The 20,807-nt window shown below is 35.2% G+C and overlaps 2 protein-coding genes across 4 annotated transcripts; one reads left to right on the forward strand and one right to left on the reverse strand.

The window, feature by feature from the left end:
- Positions 1-740: 740 nt before the first annotated feature.
- Positions 741-16,924, reverse strand: LOC107761059 (phosphatase IMPL1, chloroplastic). Of its 3 annotated transcripts, none has more exons than XR_012701487.1 (11): positions 16,510-16,923; positions 12,554-12,621; positions 11,794-11,927; positions 9,911-9,999; positions 9,172-9,229; positions 9,033-9,085; positions 8,538-8,636; positions 8,316-8,429; positions 7,389-7,490; positions 6,954-7,116; positions 741-981 (listed from the first exon to the last, which is right to left on the reverse strand). XR_012701487.1 is itself a non-coding variant. In XM_075235113.1 (11 exons), exons 1-11 carry the CDS (start codon positions 16,801-16,803, stop codon positions 841-843), a joined length of 1,245 nt encoding a protein of 414 aa, XP_075091214.1. In that variant the 5' UTR covers positions 16,804-16,924; the 3' UTR covers positions 741-840. The 3 variants fall into 3 exon arrangements, 2 of the variants coding, with proteins under 2 accessions (XP_075091214.1, XP_075091215.1); XM_075235113.1 differs by having other exon boundaries at positions 7,024-7,116; positions 16,510-16,924; XM_075235114.1 differs by lacking the exon at positions 741-981 and having other exon boundaries at positions 6,750-7,116.
- Positions 2,796-5,355, forward strand: LOC107761060 (lectin). Its single transcript, XM_016579227.2, has 3 exons — positions 2,796-3,186; positions 3,814-3,932; positions 4,627-5,355. Exons 1-3 carry the CDS (start codon positions 2,890-2,892, stop codon positions 4,997-4,999), a joined length of 789 nt encoding a protein of 262 aa, XP_016434713.1. The 5' UTR covers positions 2,796-2,889; the 3' UTR covers positions 5,000-5,355.
- Positions 16,925-20,807: the final 3,883 nt, after the last annotated feature.

A 20,807-nucleotide genomic window follows, 5' to 3' on the forward strand; every position in this document is an offset into this window, starting at 1 on the left:
AAAGTTTATATTTCTAAATTCTGATGTATTCCTAAAGTTATTTTTGAAAACCTTAAAAAAGAGACAATTAGCCTACTACATTACAATAATATATGTGACTTTATTTATGGGGGAAAAGAAACCTTGATGTATGTGTTGTTTTATTCAAGCTTAAGTCCCTTATCAGCATCAGCAATTTTATCACCGATTTGATCGTTTGTTTGAAAGACCTTAACTCATATTTGATCGTTTTTTAATCGAATGGTAAAATTGATCCAATCGTATGTAGAATCAGCAAACAGCAACATATGTTAGCAACTCGCAGCTGATATTTCTGATGCATACCATTTTCCATGGCGTGAGATGTAAAGGTTAGAAGACGTTTGTGGAGTAAATAAATTATTGAATTATAAGTTTTTAATTGCTAAAATTTATAAGTTTATCTCAAAATTATTGGTTTCCCAACAAGTAAATAAATTTAAAAAGGAAACAACTTTTAGCACTTTAATTCATTTGTGAGATTGAAGAGAACTATTTCTTAATCGTTACTTGTTATACTACTTAACATTTTTTTTTTAAATAGTTTACCACTCTTTGTCCGGTACTTGCTTTGAGACCGATACCCTATCATATGAGAAAGATAGAATTTCAATAGTAATTCACTGAAATACAATCAAATCAGTTGAAAAAGAACATTCCAGAAAATAGAGGCAAAACTGATAAAGAAGAGTGTTTGGCAAGTGGGAAATTATACAAGCTTTGCTGACAATGGTACATCTTGGGAAATTATATCTGTGAATTTAGATGACGGTCAAAATTGTTGATTGGTACTACTTATCACATGTGTTCATAATATATACATTAGTTTTTGAAAATTAATGGAGAATATATTAGATAAGGATGGGATTTGGACAATAAGGAAATAAAATCTGGTTTCAAAGATGCCATATTCCTCAGCAGCAGCTTGCCGTATGCTAAGACTTCTTTAACGAGCATCTGATTCTGAAAGTATACACCATACAAAGTGGTAACTCAACAATGCAATTGAAAAGTAAACAGCACTTTTAGTTTTAGATCAATAAACATGAATCTTATCTCTCAAGTCTCTGTCCTAGAATCAATGCTATAAGGTAAGAACAGTGTTTTAAAAGGCTTTTATAGGACTCGCCCGGGGGCGGGGCACTATCAAAACGCCTTAAGACTCATATGTGGGGCTTAGTTCTATGAGACTACGCCCCCAAGCGCCCAATTGTGCGCCCTAAACATACATAACGCTCAACACTCGGGACTTGCCCCACAGTTCCTAGGTAATCTTGTGTTGAATTCACTAATTAACATTGTTGACTCTCAAAATTCTTCAACAAATGAATGATTAAAGTTCTTTGTATCCATAGGAATATGAAAAATGTGAATAACTCAAATAACAAACCATAGTATTACATATTTACTAATTAAGAGCATCGTGAGGATACGTGAATATCATTTGAATATTTCTTCTGAAAATAGATAACCAAAATTTATATCACTACTTGATAGATCTTCATGTCTTAGTTCTATGTCTCACTAAATTATCATATATTTATTATTTTACTCTTTAAAATTAATTTTATATTTCTCATGAAGGATAATATTTTAAATTACAGTGTTGATAAAATTTATTGAGTATTTACTTTTAAGAAGGTAAAATATGCAGTTTGATAATATTTTTTAAGAAATTAAAATTTTTAATCGTTTGAAAGTTAAGACGTTATAATAAATTTATATTTCATAGTAACTTTAACAGTATTGCATTATTTATACTTGTAAAACGATATTTTATTTTATATGAGTTTCTTTAATTCTTTTTAGTTTTCATGAACTTTTAATGTATCTTTTATATTTTTTTTATAATGCTATATTATTAATTTATAAATTTAAAAAATTAAAGATCCATGAGGCTTACACCCCATGTCTCGAGGCTTTCGCCTCGCCCCGTATTAAATAAAACGCTCCGCCTCACGCCCTCGCCCTTTAAAACACTGGGTAAGATATCTAATTTTAACTAAAGATCAGCTCTTCTGCAAATTGATGAGCATGGCAAGGTAGTCTAGCTGCAATATATTCAACATTACATCCACAGAATAAAAATACAAACGGCCATCTGAAAGTAACCACATGATTGTTGTTGTACCAAGTAACAGTATTATAAAACCGTACAAATATATAATAGGAATAGCCGAATAGGATCTAACTTAAGTATAAATGTTTAACATGTTGTCCGCCTTATTTTTCACTATACTAATTCCACTTATTATGGGCAACTGTAATTATGTTCTAGGTGACCTAATAATATGAAAAAAAAATTACAATAGAAGTTAAAACTATATGTAAATTGATGCAATTACGAAAAAGAAACGGCTATTAACCAGGGGTTAAATGATCAAAGTATAATCAGGAGCAGAAAAGGCAGAAACCCCAAAATAAGGTATTGCAGGAGTTTGAAATGTTTTAAAGGTGCAAGGTGCACGCTATTTTTCGGATCGGACGATGCTTTCCCCATAAGGCATAGCCGAACAGCTAGAGTTATACCCTTTTCCAAATGTAGACATCTTCCACATCCAGTAACATTAGTGAGTTTATCATCAAAAGGGAAAAAGCTACACTGTCATAACTTACGCTCATTGTAGAGGAATAACTTTTTTATGGCCTACACTTTGCTGGCATGAATCTGTTTATAGACAGTGCGAAGTGGATAGGAAGGGATAGATTCTTAAAGATAGATTCCGACTCCACTTGAAAAAGATAAAATCAAAAGATGCCCAACTGGGAAGAGTTTCAGAATAAAAGCTTCCCTGCTCACGAGAGTGACTACTGATTAAACATGGCAGAGTACATAAACCAACATCGACAAAGAGTTCATCTTTAGAAAAAATGGGGTCAGGGTGGTCACAAGATCAGGATTTACAACAAAATCAAGAACTAAGAAACACTTCACCTCAAAGCCACCATAATGATGCCGCCGTAGTCAATGAAGAACCAAGAAAGAGTATGCCACAGAGCAGCAAGAGTATTGAGACTAACAAGACAATGGAAGCCACCAGAGTAGTTGGATTTCCACATAATTACGAAGAAATACTAAAAGAGGCAGATTCTTCTATTGACAGATCCTCCATGGACAAATTGTATGACCAGCTATATGCTGGAGTATTCTTGAACCAAAAGCACAAGGTAAGAAAATTTTGTCTCCATTAGCTTAAGTGTTATAGTCTAAAAGAAAGGCTCTTTTTGAAAAGGTAGCCCCCCTTCTGAAAAGGAAATTCTTCGCTTATCAAGACTTCTTTATTATCCTATTTGCAAAAAGATTTTTGTTTAACCTATCTCACTAACTTTATCTCCATTTCTAAACCCCCTTTCATTTAAAGATTAACAAAAACTCCAGCTTTTACCTTAACAGTTATGTTCAAACCAAATAGGGCACCCAAATTCGTTCAGAGTCATACATATCTTGATAGTGTTCTTCCTTGAGAAGGTTGTGTTACTAGCATTATTTTGATGTAGATATACAGGCTCAAGTGTCCCTAAATGCTATGTGGAAATATATAGATACTTTATTTTTTGAGAACGAGTATATATATACTTAATGTTGTGCTCTTTACGTAAATTTAGCTGAGTTTAGAAGTCTAGCCTTCAAATTGACCCCAAGAGAAGCGAGTACTCTCTTGATTTAATGGACCAATTCTCATGTTCAAGATCAACTAGTCAATTGAGCCTAAACACTTGAAATTATTGTTTTGCCCTTTAGCAATAATATCTACTGTTATGGCTAACTTAGCAGAACATCTCCACTTCATGCAGAAATACTGGGTTGATAAGAAGTCAAAGGGAAACTGTTTCATGCTGTATGCAAGAGACCTCTTAATCACTTGGGCAGAAAACAAACGTTTCTGGCACTGGCCCTTGGTACAGGACTCGAGGTAATATGAAAATGTTTCATTTGACAAAGAAAACCAGGCTCATTAAAGTTGAACTACAGTGCAGATCCAAAGCTTTAACTAGTCAGAAGCATCCTTTACAACACATAAGGCTGTCATAGAAGAATAATAATCCTTAGGGCAGCCCAGTGCACAAGGCATCAATCGTTCACGCATGGTCGGGGGAATGGCCGCACCCCAAGAGGTGTAGTAATCCTTCCGTTTCATTTTATATGGTGGTTTATGACTGGGCATAGAGTTTAAGAATTTAAGAAAGAAAGAAAGACTTTTGATACATACCAAAAATATCCTTACAACGTGTGGTTCTAAACATGCCATGATATTTCTATGGCTATAAGAGCATGTCATTAAAGATAAAATCAGAAGTTTAACGTTAAAGAGTTTCCAAAAATAGAAATAAGTCATCCTTTTTGGAATAGACTAAAAAGGAAAGAGTGACATAAAAAATAGAACAATGAGAGTGATGCCCTAAAACAGACTAAAAATCAGTAAACATGTGTTACCAAATGATAATCAGCATTCATCAGTTAAAACTAACTAATACTTTTCAACTCTAAGATCACGTTCCCTATTAGAAGATATTCTAAACCAACACGTACCACATACTTAAAGGTTTCTGTAGTTGAAAACTACCAAACTAAAAAGGCCTGAAATGCTGTTTCTATTGTTTATGCAGTGATGTGCTTCTTCCAGCAGCAGAATTACTAGATGTTTGCTGGCTAGAAATCCATGGAAGATTCAATACAGTTAGGCTATCTCCAGGATTCATGTATGAGGTTGTATTTATTGTCATGTTAAAGGATCCTGCTTATGGATGGGAAAATCCAGTGAATCTTCGACTCATTCTCCCAGATGGTAGCAGGCAAGGACATAAGGAGAATATGGTGGAAAAACCACGAGGAAAATGGATAGAAATCCCAGCAGGAGAGTTCATGACATCAGCAGATCAGAAGAATGGAGAGATAGAGTTCTCTCTATATGAATATGAAGGCGGAATTTGGAAGAGGGGGCTAGTCATCAGAGGTGCTGTCCTTCGCCCAAAAGCCTGAGGTTCTATGGCATACAATACGAATTTGGCATGAAGCTGCAGCTCGCCCAGTTGCAGTTTCTTTTTAGCTTTTTCACACTGATGTTTAAAATGATGAGCACTAAGCTAGTAGCAAAAAGCATGAGATAGTGTTCTTTCTTTTGCATATTTAAATTAAGATGCATGTGCTACATTTAGCAGCTATATCCTAAGCCTCAAACATTTGGCATTAAGCCTAGAACTCGATAGTATCAAGTGATAGATGTGTAAAGACCATAGTTGACCTATATAGGAAAAATCTAGCATAGGGTAATCTGTTATACTGGTGAAGTAAATAAATCAGTAATAAAACTTCTTTTTCCCTAGCAGGGATAAAAACCTATGGGTCTGTAAACCTCCAGCCTAAATAAAGTAAATCTCTCAATTAAAACATTAGTTTGTGGTGAGTGTTTCCCAGATTAACTAAATTTATCCTATCTGGGAATACATTTTAAAAGTAGTAATGCACTTTCTCAGTGACAGACAACATTTAATGGATATGTTTGCCAGTTCCACTTTAACATGGAAATCTTTATGCCAAAAGAAGCATGGAATCATAACATTTTGTTACTAGATAAAGTCGTAATGTGATTAATCAATTGATACTAGGGAAGTACCCTTACATGATATAGCAAGAGAAAGATCCATATCAATCTAATACAACAAAGATCTAATTGTTATTGGCCAACACTGAGCATGTTTTCCTAGATTCCTTGTAGCCTTCTGTTTGGACCTAATTGACTAGTTCCTGCTACAAATTCAATTCAAAAGTCAAAAACAGCCATTTAAAGCTCATTTTGACCCGCACTCCGATCTGTTTGAGGGTCAAGCCCATAGCACAGCGCAAAGTTTCTTGTAAGGAATAGGAAAAATGCTGGATGAAGAGAGTAAACTAGTCAGTACCACATCTTCAAATTCGATTTAAAGTATCTACCATCTTCACCAAAGTCTTGGGTCACAGGGAGTTTGCCAAGGACCAGCTGGACTGTACATACAATTGGGCTGGCCATCTCCCTATAGATTCCAAAGATACGACCAACACCTTTATTGAAATAGGTCAAGTGTTTGACTAAACACCCAAGGGTGTGACCTAGTGGTCAACAAAGCGGTTTGAGAACCATGAGGTCTTAGGTTTAAATTCCAGCATAAGCAAAAACACTAGGTGATTTCTTTCCATCTGTCCAAGCGTTAGTGGACAGAATTACCCAGTACATGTGCTGTTGCGAGGTACCAGGTATCCTTTAGTCGAGTACCCTATGGATTTAGTCGAGATGTGCGCAAGCTAGCTCGGACAACACGGTTATCCGGAAAAAAAGGTGCTTGACTAATTAAGTGTCACTTGTCTTTCAAGTCACTGCCGTGCGAATCAGAATTTAGCTTTCCACTTGTAATTACACACTTCATTTCTGGTTGGGGCACTTGAAACAAAATGTCTTCATGAAATTGTTTTGCACGATTCTGTGAGGTAGCTAGAATGTTCACTTGAGTTATTTCTGTCTAAATGACGCTTGTTCAAAATGAGTTTTAGTTTTACAATGTGTTTAAGGCCTATTCAAAGGCAATACAAATTTACTGCATTTTTCATTCCATCGTTCAGCCTACAATTGTTTGAAAGAGTCGGTAATTTTTCAAACTTCTAGTAGTAGAAAGTGCATAGAGTTTGTTGGGACATCATAACTAGCACACGCACACGCACACACATTTCCAATAGCCTTATTCAGCCGGATAGCAAATTACAGCAAACAACTTGTTTACTATTTTGTTAAAAATGTTAACCAGCTATAACAAGAATAAATACAATAAAAATTGAAAGTATCATTTATTCCATTGTCCATATCCTTTTACCTAAAAGATATGTTATATTAGATGACCTAATATCATTTGACCAGTTCCATACAATGATATGTAATATAGAAAATACAGATGCAAATACTGACCTAATCAAAATCTGAGTGCAGAGAATCTTTCAAGCAGGGCATTCTAAAGAACAAAATGGACGTATCAAACCTCTGTATGGTAATTTTCTGGCTTGAACCACACTGAGAAATCAATCCCTTTGCCCTTCAAATTCTCTGTTGCTGGACCAATTTTCTCAAGGAGCTGCGCATGTTAACAGAAACGACATTAAGCAGTTTGATATTTCCTTAAGAGAGTTACATGTTATAATTTTTAACAAAAAATTACGAGATTAAGAATATTTCCATCCTTACATACTTATACAAAATATTTAAAAATCGACCTACTGGATTGGAGGTACTATACATTATAGAGAAAGAAAAGCAGAACTGAAAATTCAAATCAACTCCAACCATATCCAGATGAAAAACAGCTTACAAGTTAATTTCACTTCAGCATAGACACAGACGACTGACCTTTGCATGAAGCAAACCATTGGATACCAAGACAGATCTATCAAATACTGAAAACTTTCCACCATCCATACATGAAACTGTCCCTCCAGCCTCTTCAACTATCTGTATGAAAGATACACCACAGTGTCAAATAATGACTTGAATACAACTTGTTAACAATTCGTAAACAAGAAGAAACCACTTAGAGAAACTTGAGGACAACATTTGAGCTAAACTCAGTTTCATGAATTGATACCCAGGAGGTATTTCATTACTAAAGACTTTACCGACATGTGATACTTCAAGTTAAAAAGATGACCACCATTCACTTCTTCGATTCAAACCAACTCATTGATCTTGAATAATTTGAATCCAATGGGATCATTCGGAAACTTAGAAATGAGACAAGTATTGTTATAAATTGCTACAGAGGGTTCATTCTAACAAACAAACGCATCCCTGTTATAGGACCTTAACTCCTTCTGCACACTTGTCTGCGCTGCATTACTTATTTATAATACAATGGTTAGTTCTACTTATTTTTTATCTTTTCTTGAGCCGAGCATCTACCTGAAACAGCCTCTCTACCTCCACTTAGGTAGGGATAAGGTTTTCGTACACACTACGATTACATTGGGTTTGTTGTTGTTGGTTAGTTGTACTTACCCAAAAAAAAAAAGGTAAGTTCTGCTCCTTTTTCTTTTTTGTTGGGATAAGCACGCAGCATACTTCTCTCTTTTTTCACAAAACATGTGGCAAAGACCACATTTAACCCTTTTTCCATTAAAAATAGAAAAGAGAGAACCACAAGATATTATATGGAAAATACAACTAAATGATTGGACCTGTTAAGCATCAAACACTGCCTACTCAGCTGTCTAAATTTTTCTCCAAACACAGGTAGAAGGAGTGTCTGAAATATATCGATAATAATGAAATCAAGAATACCAGAACTCCTGCAGCCATGTCCCATGGCTTTAAGCGATATTCCCAATATGCTTCTGCAATCCCCAAAGCAACATGACACATGTCCACTGCGGCAGCACCAAGCCTTCTCACACCCTATACAGAACAAGGCAGGAAGATAATTAATATTTTTTTGGGGTGTGTGTGTGTGTGTGTGGGGGGGGGGGGGGGCGCATATGCAAGATTTTCAGATAAAGTTGCTACCCGGCTGACATCAGTAAAGTCCTTGAACAATTCCATATTGGTTGCCCATGGATCATCATGATCATATCCAAATCCAGTCACTAGAAGAGATTGTTCCACCTAAACACCCCCCAAACCCCCAAAAAAACGGAAAGAAGATTGACAGTAAGTGTACCTTTCATTTCGTGAGATTTACAAATGTAACACTATAGTCAATTTAAAACTTCAAAGTCAAGCCATATATTACCTCTTTGCCAAAAGAAGGTGCAAAACTAGCACAACTATCAAATAGTAAAAAATACACGTGCATGTAAATGGGTCTGCACGCATAACAGGTCACACATAGCAGGTATAGCAGGTAAGTTCAACATTTACCCAATTTCCTAATTCAATAAGACAAGCAAGAACTGTGTTTATCGGATGCTATGAAAGTTACCATCAAACTCTCATTTCAAATCATGGGTCTGTGGAAAATGGAAAGTAAGCTATTTTACACATGCATATTAAAATTCTCACCTTGTCAGTTCCACTGACATGAATCTTCTCACCATTAGCAAAGGCTCCTTTGCCTAGAAGAAGAAAATTGCATATGTCAGTAGTAGATCGTTGGAATTCGCAATTGAATAAATGATTTGTTATAGATAAACTTCTTTACCTGCAGCTGCAGAAAATATGCGAGTATTCCAACACATAGGGCCACCAACAAACTCAACCTATAAAGAAGCAGACATTAACAGTATTATGTTCCGGGCGAGGACTTCAGATGTCATATCAGAACAAGAGATTTGGTGTCATTGATGGTCTTTCCACTTTATGGTTCCCAATTTCGTTCTCACAGTGTTTCTCCGGGATTCTGTATACTGCATAATAGCTACTATAAGATAAAAGCCACATGACCTTGGTTGGTCAGCTAATTCAACTCTTCAGTAGATTTAAAAATGTAGAGTTGCCTTGGATTAAATTATTTGATATTTAAGTGCAACTAACACAAATCCTACACAATTATGGGTAGCTTCAGAAAAAAAATCTTACAGCAACATTAAAGCACGTCGCATTTCAACTGTTTTAGAATTTGTACAGTTCACTGTAAATTCCTTCCCCTTTTTATCACTCAGTTCAGGTCCCTTACAGCTATGAATATAAAAATACTAAATTTCTTTTTTACATAATTCGCCCAAGATAGTAAAAGAATATAACATATTCAATCTCTTAGCACTACATGATTTAAGTTGCTAGTGATCATTCAAGCTTTTGGTTCTCTTCTTGCACATTAGATCGGAATCAGCTATCATAAGATTTTCATAGACCAAGCTCACTGGATAAGAGACGGTGCTCTTCCACTGAACAATGGTAAATAATCCAAAAAGCACATCAGAAACTATCCCAGCATATACCACGGTAGCTGCAGCTGGCTTCCCTCTGAAAAGAACACCCACAGAGACCGCAAAGCTAGGATAGCCATGCGCAAAGTTTGTTGTTCCATCTGCAAGATAAAGTTGCCAATTAATATTTGTTCCTTATTGGTTGAGTTGTCTTTAAGATAATATGTGGTGCCATTGTTTCCAGTGGAGCGAATTTTTGTTGAACTCACACATGCAATATATCTATTTGTATGTGATAAGATGATTGTATGATGATAATATTAAGTAACTTTACCAAAATTGGTAAGTTTTTGAAGCACATCGTGGATATCTCACTTGATATAAAATATTTTTGCATATTTAGGAAAAGAACCCTCGGCGTGAATTGTGCAATGAACGTGCCAGATTTTGACTAAACTGCAAGAAGTAATCTGGATTAATCTAGATCTCAAGTTAAGCCATGATTCTCGTAAAACTGCAGCCCATGACACTTGTGAATGCTTCAAATGGCTCATTTGGAATTCTTTGGCAAAGTTATGACCATTTTACTGAAGCTGTGCAAGTCTAAAATTATCATTCCAACTCCTCAACTGCTAGACCACGTTTTTGGGTGTTTATGGCGTTCTCAACTCTTACAGGAATTCAAGATTATTATTTTTAAAATGAAAAAAAGGGGGAACTTCCAAGACCATAAAAGGGTAACAATCATTTTTTCGAGGCAAGATCAGGCACAAGACAAAGAGCTTTTGAAGAGATTAGAGCACCTAATAGAGTTTCTTTCTTCCAATTCCACTTAGTCATTGGACGTTTAAGAGATTCTCTATGATGTTCTAAGACTCTTAGCACACAAATTTTAATTTTCCAAGTTAGGATGAATCTTATCATGTAGCTTGGATTAATTTCTTTCTTGGTCTTTATTACTGATGATTGAGTTGGTTGTTCAATTTTGTATCTAATTCTAATTGATTGACCAATTAGTCTTTTTTATATTTTAAGTGAGCTTAGGAAAGATTCTTAATTTAGACTGAGGATTGAAAAGCTTTTGATTTATACTAATCAAATAGATGAATTAGGTATGATTTGATTGCAGAATAGGGTTATACTTCAAAGGCATGGAAATTAGAATATCCTCCTTATCTTAATAACCATCAGAAATAGTTAAGAAGGTTAGCTTCACTTGACATAGGAATGTACCCTGAATAATTATGAACTCCGACATAGAAACTCACATTATAAGTAAGATCAAGAGGATAATAAAGATCCAAAAGAAGCAATTACGTGAAGTCAGAAACACAAGCTTGCTACCACAAGATTTTCTTTTAGCTACCTAGTTATTTTATTTCCTTTTTTCCTTATCAGTATTCAGTACTTTCCTATTTATTCCATTGTTTACTACTTCCACCCATTTCCAATTCTCAATCAATATGAAGTTAACGTCAACTCAACTTCATCATAAGCCTTGTGGGATGATGCTCAATATTCCACTATGTTGCTCGGACTCTCCGAAAATATTGTCGGGTGCGTGTCGGATCCTCCAAAAATAGTATATTTGGAGGATCCGACACGGGTGCTGCATCATTTTGGACAGTCTGCGCAACATAGTTCATCCATATATTGGTTGAGAAATTACGTGCCTTTGCATGGTTAAATTTGCTAGTATAGTTGCCTGGTATTTAGGTTAATGAACTTGTGTATTTGTTAAACTAGAACTAGTTAAATGTGGAAGGGAGAGATCTAGTAAAATGTGACCCTTTCTAAATTAAACAACTTAGCAGTTACAAGTTAAACCACTTGGAACCTTGGTAATCCATATCTACTTATGGGAACCTACACAAGCTGTCTAACCCTAATAGACAGTTCGACTATATGCATTACTACTTTCATTGCCGTGGAAGTTAGAGATCTGTAGGGCAAACCTAAAGGATCAATGCACCAAAGATAATCAGATGACGAATCCCCAATAATTCCTCCTTCCTCCCCAAGAATTAGATGATCTGGAAAATTCTTCCTCACTACTTCAAGGATAGCAACTTCACTACTTTTATCTGTGCTGCAATAAGTTTAAACAAACACATTAACCACTGCGACAACATGATGAAAGTCTTCGTGTAAAGAAATAAAATGAATAGAGCAACTAAAATTTAGCTCATATAAGATCACCAAATTGTTAAAGCATAAGGTCAACCAATAAAGTGAGGCTGTAAACAGTCACTAACAAGGCATTGTCATATTTTAGTGTTAATTCAAGCATGGTCTTAAGAGAAGGGGCGAATGTGCTTCCAGCTAGGAAAAAAAAAGGAGGAGCAATTAACAACGATCACATAATTTTGGAAAGGAAAGTCAGAGAATATTTAATACAGTCTAATAAAGAACTAAATCATTTCAATGGAAACATAAAAAAATAAAAAGGAAAGAAAATACTCTTTGTGACAAAACTAGACATAGTGACAATGAAAAAAGTAGATTCACTAATTACTGTGAATCATACAAGGCTCAGTGTTGTCACCAAAAACTGGAAAACAACACTGCAACAAGAATGTAAAGCCTCTAAGATATGGCCTTTGACAGCCTTATAAATCAACCTGACACATCAGCGTAGAAGAAAAAGAAACAGAAGCACTGTGTCAGTTCTGCAACAAACAAATAACCACCAGCAAAAGTAATACAAAGTCTTACTCGGTCACTAGGTCAGTGAGCCCTTTATAGGTAACATTCCGAGGCTTATTCACAGCATCCATTACAACCTAAAATGAAATGAAAATAATGAGAAACAAGTCATAGAGTAGGAGCCAGAAAGATTATTTAAAGGCTAGATGCAGATGGGAGATAGAAAAGTAGTGAACGAAGAAATTGCAGGATCCTTTGCTTTGTCCATAAAAAGAAAGATAAAACATCAATATTGCATGACCATAGTCAGCAGTATAATCTCAATGCACAAGAAGAGAGGACATAGGTAAACCTCAGAGAGAATAAGCAATATGATGGCTGAGGCCAGGATAAAAGGTAAGCAGAAAAGGGAGCACAAAGAAGGAAAAAGAAAATTGAAACAGAGATCCCTCTAGAAAAAGGTGGAAGAAAGATCAATAATCAACCGGAAAGCTGTAAAGAACTAGAGGAAGTCTAAAGAGACCATAACAAGTACAAGACATGTTATTACGTAAAAACTTCTGATAACTGCTAATATATGGAAACATAACACATATGTATGTATTTCTGTACATATTTTTTTCCTTCTGATTGGTTACTAAACTTACCAGTCATCAACCTCATCCTAGATCTCCAACCCCTCAAGCAGGTCTTTCCCTTATCTTGGCAACCAAATTAGTGAAGGCAATAATAATACAATGTGTGGTGAATGGTGAAAATATGACACACACTTCAATATAGAGTAATGGAGTTGTATTTATCTTTTCCCAGCATCCTAACTCCTCAGAATAAAGCTTAATATCATGTTCTTAAGCATCCTATTTATCCTCTAGCCTCTAGGTAACTACGCTGCAAGAATCCAAAAGTAGCACCCAAGTAGCAGTGCACTTAACCCCATCCCAAAATATGAATATATCATCCAAAGTGCACTCAGCTTGTTGAGATCTTGAAATTGGCGATAACCGCCTCCTACCACCCAGGGGCGGAGCTAGGCAGAGAACCCCTTCGCCGAAAATTATACTGTATAATATATATAAGGTAAAATATATATATATATATATATATATATATATATTTGATGTTGAATTCTCTTAGCTTTTTCGCGTGTTTATTTTTCTTATTTGTTGAATCCCCTTGGTGAAAATCTTGCTTCCGCCGCTGCTACCACCAGAAGAATCATTTAAGCATCACATACACAACACATACGTGCGCGCACACACACATACACACACAAAAAAAATAACCAACTCCTTGTCTCTAATAGCTCAACAGAATGAAGGGTATCCTAATTAAATAAATTATCCAATGCACCAGCAAGAAAAAGACAGCACTTTGTTAACTAGAATGTAATATGGCTATTATTTTGTCAAATGGAGTCCATCTCACATAAGCATAAGCATCTTTGCAAAGTGTAGACTTTGTTGGCAATATTCTTTGGCACCCAAAAATATTGCATTGTGTGTTGGACATCATTTGCACAAGTTGTATCTCTTCTTTTACACCTAAGAGGTCAAGACTTTTTTGCCTATAAAAGGGAAAGCCATTAGTTCATTTTAGACACACCAACAAGACTTGTCTTCAATTCTTGTTTCTTCCTTTCTTCCTTTATTAAGAGTGTTTTGTATGAGAGTTAAGTGTTGGGAAGCACTTGTGTGAACCCTTTCTTTGGAGTGATCTTGTGAGGTTATTCTCTTAGAGTATTTGGGATTAATTAGAGTGTTTACTCTAATTTTGTACTCTTATTGTTATAGTAAATTGCCCCTCTCCGATTGTGGACGTAGGTCACTTTGACCGAACCACGTTAAATTTGTGTCTTCTTTATCTACTTTAATTGTCGTTGTTATCAACTTCCATTGTGTTTGTTATTGCCATTATACCGTTGTTTGGCTAAATTACGCACTACCGGGGTTCCCGATCCTAACAAATTGGTATCAGAGCCGGATCTAACCGGGTTAGTTTCAATAGCCAAAATGACTCTAACAAAGACCTATGTTGAGAAATTTGACCGAAGTGCAAACTTCGGAATGTGGCAATTAAAAATGGAAGCTATCCTAATTCAGGATGGCTTAGACTTGGTGTTGCAAGGAAAGGAGAAGAAGCCGGATAAAATGACGGATGGGGAGTTTGCCGTCATAGACAAAAGGGCAAAAGCAGGTATCATTTTAAATCTCTCAAATGAGGTTTTACGTGAAGTTTCTGTAAAAATCACAACCAAAGGCATGTGGGAAAAATTGAAAACCTTATATATGAAGAAGACGGTGGAAAATAGACTTTACCTGAAGCAAAAGCTTTATACAATTCGTATGGGTGAAGGTACCTCTATTCTCTCTCATATTGACATCTTTGATTCCATTCTTATGGATTTGAGTAATATAGATGCTGAAATTAAAGATGAGGATCAAGCCGTGTTACTGCTTTGTTCTCTACCCCCATCTTTTAAGCATATAAGAGATACTATGCTTTATGCAAAGGATAATATCTCTTATAAGGATATTAAATCTATCTTAAAATCAAAGGAACAGATAGATAGTGATATTACTGGGGAAGCTAGTGGAACTCAAGCGGAAGTTGGCTTGTTTGTTAGGGGCAAATCCGACTCCATATCCATATACAATAATTTACAGTGTCGCTATTGTCATAAGAAAGGTCACATTATCTCCGAATGCTATAAGCTGAAAAATAAAGAAAAGCATAAGGAAAGAAAAACTGAGCACAAAAATACTGACACCGCCGAAGCTAGTGTAGCAACTGATGAGATTGAGGGAACTATATTTTTAGCAACTGAAACTAGTTTCAGATTAGACAATGAGTGGATTTTAGATTCCGGTTGTTCATATCATATGTGTCCTAGAAGGGACTTGTTTTCTACATATGATTCAGTTGCAGGTGGAGTTGTCCAATTGGGTAACAATGTTACTTGTAACGTTATTGGCAAAGGTACAATTCGGGTCAGAATGCACGATGATGTGGTGAGAACTCTCACCGATGTTAGATATGTTCCTGAGTTGAAGAAAAATCTCATATCTTTGGGCACTTTAGAATCTCTTGGGTGCAAATTCACTGGTGAAGGTGGAGTTCTGAAAATTTTTCAAGGTGCTCGTGTGATCATGAAAGCACACAGATCTGGTTCGTTGTATACTTTATTGGGCTCCACTGTTATAGGCCCTACTACAGTTTCAGTATCAGACAATTTGTCTGATTTTGATGGTATTAAATTTTGACATATGCCCATTGGGGCTTTTGCGGAGAGGTGGAGCAAATTTACTATATCATCCAAAATTAGGCCAAGGTGGAGATTTGTAATATGGCCATTATTTTGTCAAATGGAGTCCATCTCACATAAGCATAAGCATCTTTGCAAAGTGTAGACTTTGTTGGCAATATTCTTTGGCACCCAAAAATATTGCATTGTGTGTTGGACATCATTTGCACAAGTTGTATCTCTTTTTTTACACCTAAGAGGTCAAGACTTTTTTGCCTATAAAAGGGAAGACCATTAGTTCATTTTAGACACACCAACAAGACTTGTCTTCAATTCTTGTTTCTTCCTTTCTTCCTTTATTAAGAGTGTTTTGTATGAGAGTTAAGTGTTGGGAAGCACTAGTGTGAACACTTTCTTTGGAGTGATCTTGTGAGGTTATTCTCTTAGGGTATTTGGGATTAATTAGAGTGTTTACTCTAATTTTGTACTCTCTTTTGTACTCTTATTGTTATAGTAAATTGCCCCTCTCTGATTGTGGACGTAGGTCACTTTGACCGAACCACATTAAATTTGTGTCTTCTTTATCTACTTTAATTGTCGTTGTTATCAACTTCCATTGTCTTTGTTATTGCCATTATATCGTTGTTTGGTTATTATACCGTTGTTTGGCTAAATTACGCACTACCCGGGTTCCCGATCCTAACATAGAATAACCCAAATATCAAATCTTTAAGCAGAAATTTGCCAAGAACATAGAAATAAAACCATTAATTAAGGGGGAAACCTGAGCACCAGTCTTGGCAGCAGCTTCAACTACTTGGAGGAGCTCGTTAGAGGGAATACTTCCAGTTGAGTCAGCACCAATCTTTGAGTACACTTTCTTGTTGTTACCCACCTCAGATAAAGTAGCCTTTGTACAAAATGCTCCACTTGTTTTGGCTCCAGTTGTACAAACCCCGTAATGAAAAATCGCTGAATGTGTGCTAAAATTCTTGGGGAATGCAAGTTTAGGGGGATCAGAAGGAAGAAGAGTTCTCAAAGGAGGAATAACTGTGGATGAAAGAAGACATCTTCCCATTTTCACAGAAAAGGGAGCGAACTTCTTTCTCACACACACACAGTTATTCGTGCTGACTGCTCCTGCCTTCCACAGAAGCGTTACTGCTTGAGTGTCCTTGGATTTTTGTATGAAGGTATCTAATTTTCCTAAAAATTGATTTGTAATTTCAAGAATATGAAAATTTTATCTACGGCCCTTTGTTGCATGATATTTTTCTTTGGTCCCTTCTATTATGAAAATTGTCACATAATTTAAGCCCGTTTGGACATAACAAAATTTTTATTTTTTTTTTATTTTTTTCGAAATCAGCGTTTGGTCATAAAATTTTCAATTTTCACTTGAATATGCATTTTAAAATTTTTGAAAAATTTGAAAAACTCCAAAAAGTTATTTTTCAAAATTTTCACTCAGATCACTCACAAAACTTCAAAAATAACCCAAAATTATATTCATGTCCAAACACAACTCTAATTTTCAAATATCACTTGAAATTTTTTTTCACTTTTTTTGGAATTTTACAATTCTTATGTCGAAACGCCCACAAAGTTTTTTTTTTCTTAGAGTAAAATCTTTGATATTACAATTGTGAGAAAAAGTTCCAAATGGTCCTTAATGTATAGGATATGACTATTTTGGTCCTTAATATTTAACATTGAAAACAAATAGTCCTTGATATCAGTGCTTTAAAAGGCGAAGGCGCTAGGCGGGACGTTTTTCTTAATACGGGATGAGGCGAAAGCCTCGAGACATGGGGCTAAGCCCCACGGATCTTTAATTTTTTAAATTTATGAATTAATAATATAGCATTATAATACAATAAAATATAAAAGATGCATTAAAAATTCAAGAGAATTTAAAAAACTCATATAAAATAAAATATTTAGCATGTTTTACAAGTACAAATAATACAATATTTTTAAAGTTACTGTGAAATATAAATTAACTCCAACCTCTTAACTTTCAAACAATTAAAAATTATAATTTCTTAAAAAATATTATCAAACTGCATATTTTACCTCTTTAAAAATAAATACACAATAAATTTTATCAATACTGTAATTTAAAATATTACTCCTTCATGAGTAAATATAAAATTATTTTTAAATAATAAAATAAGAAATGTATGATAATTTTGAGAGACATAGAACTAAGATATGAAGATCTATCAAGTAAAGATATAAATTTTATTTATCTATTTTTAGAAAAAATATTCAAATGATATTCACCCTCACGATATTCTCAATTAGTAAATATGCAATAATATGGTTCGTTATTTGAGTTATTCACAATTTTCATATTTCTATAGATAAAAAGAACTTTAATCATTCATTTGTTAAAAAAATTTGAGAGTTAACGGTACAAATTAGTGAATTCAACACATGATTTGCATAGGAGCTGTTGGGCGAGTCCCAAGCATTGAGCATTAGGCGTGTTTAGGGCGCACCGTCGGGCGCTTGGGGGCGTAAGCCTCACAGAACTAAAACTCACACATGAGTCTCAAGGCGTTTTGATAGTGCCCTGCCCTGGGGCGAGTCCCAGAAACGCCTTTTAAAACACTGCTTGATATTACCCACTTAAAAAGGTTTAACCCTTTACCAAAAGAGCCCATCCCATGTACATTAAGTACTCCTATAGAATAATTAGTGGATATATTTGCGCTTTGCGCGATTATTTAAAGAGTTACTGAATATACGAAAAGATCAAGAATTCAATACTAATTTATATATTATTTCTCTTCTATATGAGAAAGAAAATATTTATAACGACATATATTTGAGTTAATTCATACGTTAATTCACCATTTGGGTTATTAAGAAAGATTCAGAAGGAGCATTAGAAAAATATAAAGTTTTGAAATAAAATTATGTAAATCTCATTTTGTAACTACTAATTATCATACAATAGATTCCTCTAATTATGTTTCCTAGAGTTAATCTAAAGAAGTCAATCTCTGAATATCCAAGCTAAAAAAGTATCACTTTAAATTTCAAACTCCGGTATTCTTTAGAAAATTCAAAATTAATGGTGTCAATCCAACTTGATATTATTTGTATATCTTATTTTTAATGAACTTATAGACGGCAGTCAAATTACCTTATTTCTTGATTTTTAACATGACATGATATTGTTCTTATGAGTTTTAATTAGGTAGTATAACACGATTCTCATTTAACTAAAGACCGAAGTCTCAAAGACTTCGCAATAAATTAGATAATGTAAGGCATAACATGGTTACTATTTAGGAGAAAGACCTTTAGAAAATGGGGAGTGTATTGGTGGAAAAAAGGCATGACACACGGGATATCATCAAGGTGATATGGCATGACACGTGGACCATCAATAAAGTGATAGGTGGCATTTCTAATTAGATGAGTTAAAGAATTCAAGAAAGCACGGGAAATACACCCTCCCGGTGTTGGGTGTTTCATCAGAAGAGGTACCGACCCTGACAGCCGGAAAAGAAGAAATAGAAGCGGAATGTATAAAGACCATTAAAGAGGGAAGGTGCACAGATCTATTATAAATAAGGAAGAAAAATCGACATTAATTGTGGTCACGAAAAATCATTAGTCATAAATGCTTCTGTTACAATTATATATAATAATGGATAATCAAGGCAATCAATACCATTAACAAGCCCGAATTAAGTAAAAAACCCCGTTATAATGGTATACTCCTATATAAGTGCCTAGTCCTCATTTGTAGTGGCATCAGATGATTATTGAAATATACACAATTATTCTTTACTTTATAAGGTTCTAACCGCAATTCTAGGAGTGATTATCAATCCATTTCATATTTTCTTTCATTGCCAATTATTTTTCATTATTTGTTTTATTCTTTAAATTATTGAGAAAGTGAAGTAAATCTTGGTTATCAGTAACCTGATTTCTTCTTGATATTGACTTTGACCGAGAAATCTATTTTTGGGTTAAATATATTGGTTCTATTACAGTGAATCTGATAATCTGTTCACTTTTCAAACTTCATTCTTAACGACCAACAATGTCAACCGCTAACGAGAACAACCAGCAGAATCAACAAGGTGAAACTCCACCACATCACACACCCACGGGATCACCTCGGCAATCCCCGTGAAAGTTCACCTGAAAGGTCTGCTTTGTGCACTGATGGTCAACTTGGAAGCGATCAAACCGTTGAGTAGGATGCTCTGAAACAATTGATTGCAGAACATGTGAACGATGCACTGCAGGCTTTTGTTAGAGGATTACCCAACGTAGCACAAACACCTTCACCAGTTAATACAACAACTTTGGAGAACCTTCGTTCGAGACTTGATAACTCTGGAAGTGGAGAAATTTCCAATGAATCTCGCGATGGAGGATCGAGTACACCAAATAATTATAGTTTACAAAGTTTAGTACTAACTTAGCAGAAATAACTGAAGGAGCAAAACGAGCGTATATAGCAAATACCTAGCGTACCTCCCGTGATCAAAAGTGTGGATATTGACATGTATTCACAACAACCCTGGAAGCCAAGTGCATCACCCTTGCCGATTCCCAAAAGGTTTAAAATGCATGATATTCCCCAATATAATGGGACGCCTGACCCCCGAGATCACGTAACCGCATTCACTACCGGCGTGAAAGGCAACGATTTAACCGAGCAGGAAATTGAATCAGTTTTGGTTAAAAAGTTTGGCGAAACTTTAACAAAATGAGCGTTAACATGGTATTCTCTCTTATCTGAAAATTTTATTGATTCTTTTGCTGAGCTTGCAAATTCATTTATAAAAGCACATTCGATGGCTCAAAAAATTGAGAAAAGGATGGAAGACATCTTCAAAGTTAAACAAGGGAGTACAAAATTGCTCAGGGAATTCGTAGATAGATTCCAATGAGAGAGGATGATGCTGCCGCGAGTACCTGATAACTGGGCAGATATGGCATTCGCGAGCAATTTGAATGAGAAAAGTTTAGAAGCCACGAGAAGGACGAAAGAAATTTTGCGAGAATTTCCTATAACAACTTGGAATGATGTATACAATCGATACAACA

The sequence above is a fragment of the Nicotiana tabacum genome, chromosome 17, assembly GCF_000715075.1.
Source record: "Nicotiana tabacum cultivar K326 chromosome 17, ASM71507v2, whole genome shotgun sequence".
Lineage (NCBI taxonomy): Eukaryota > Viridiplantae > Streptophyta > Magnoliopsida > Solanales > Solanaceae > Nicotiana > Nicotiana tabacum.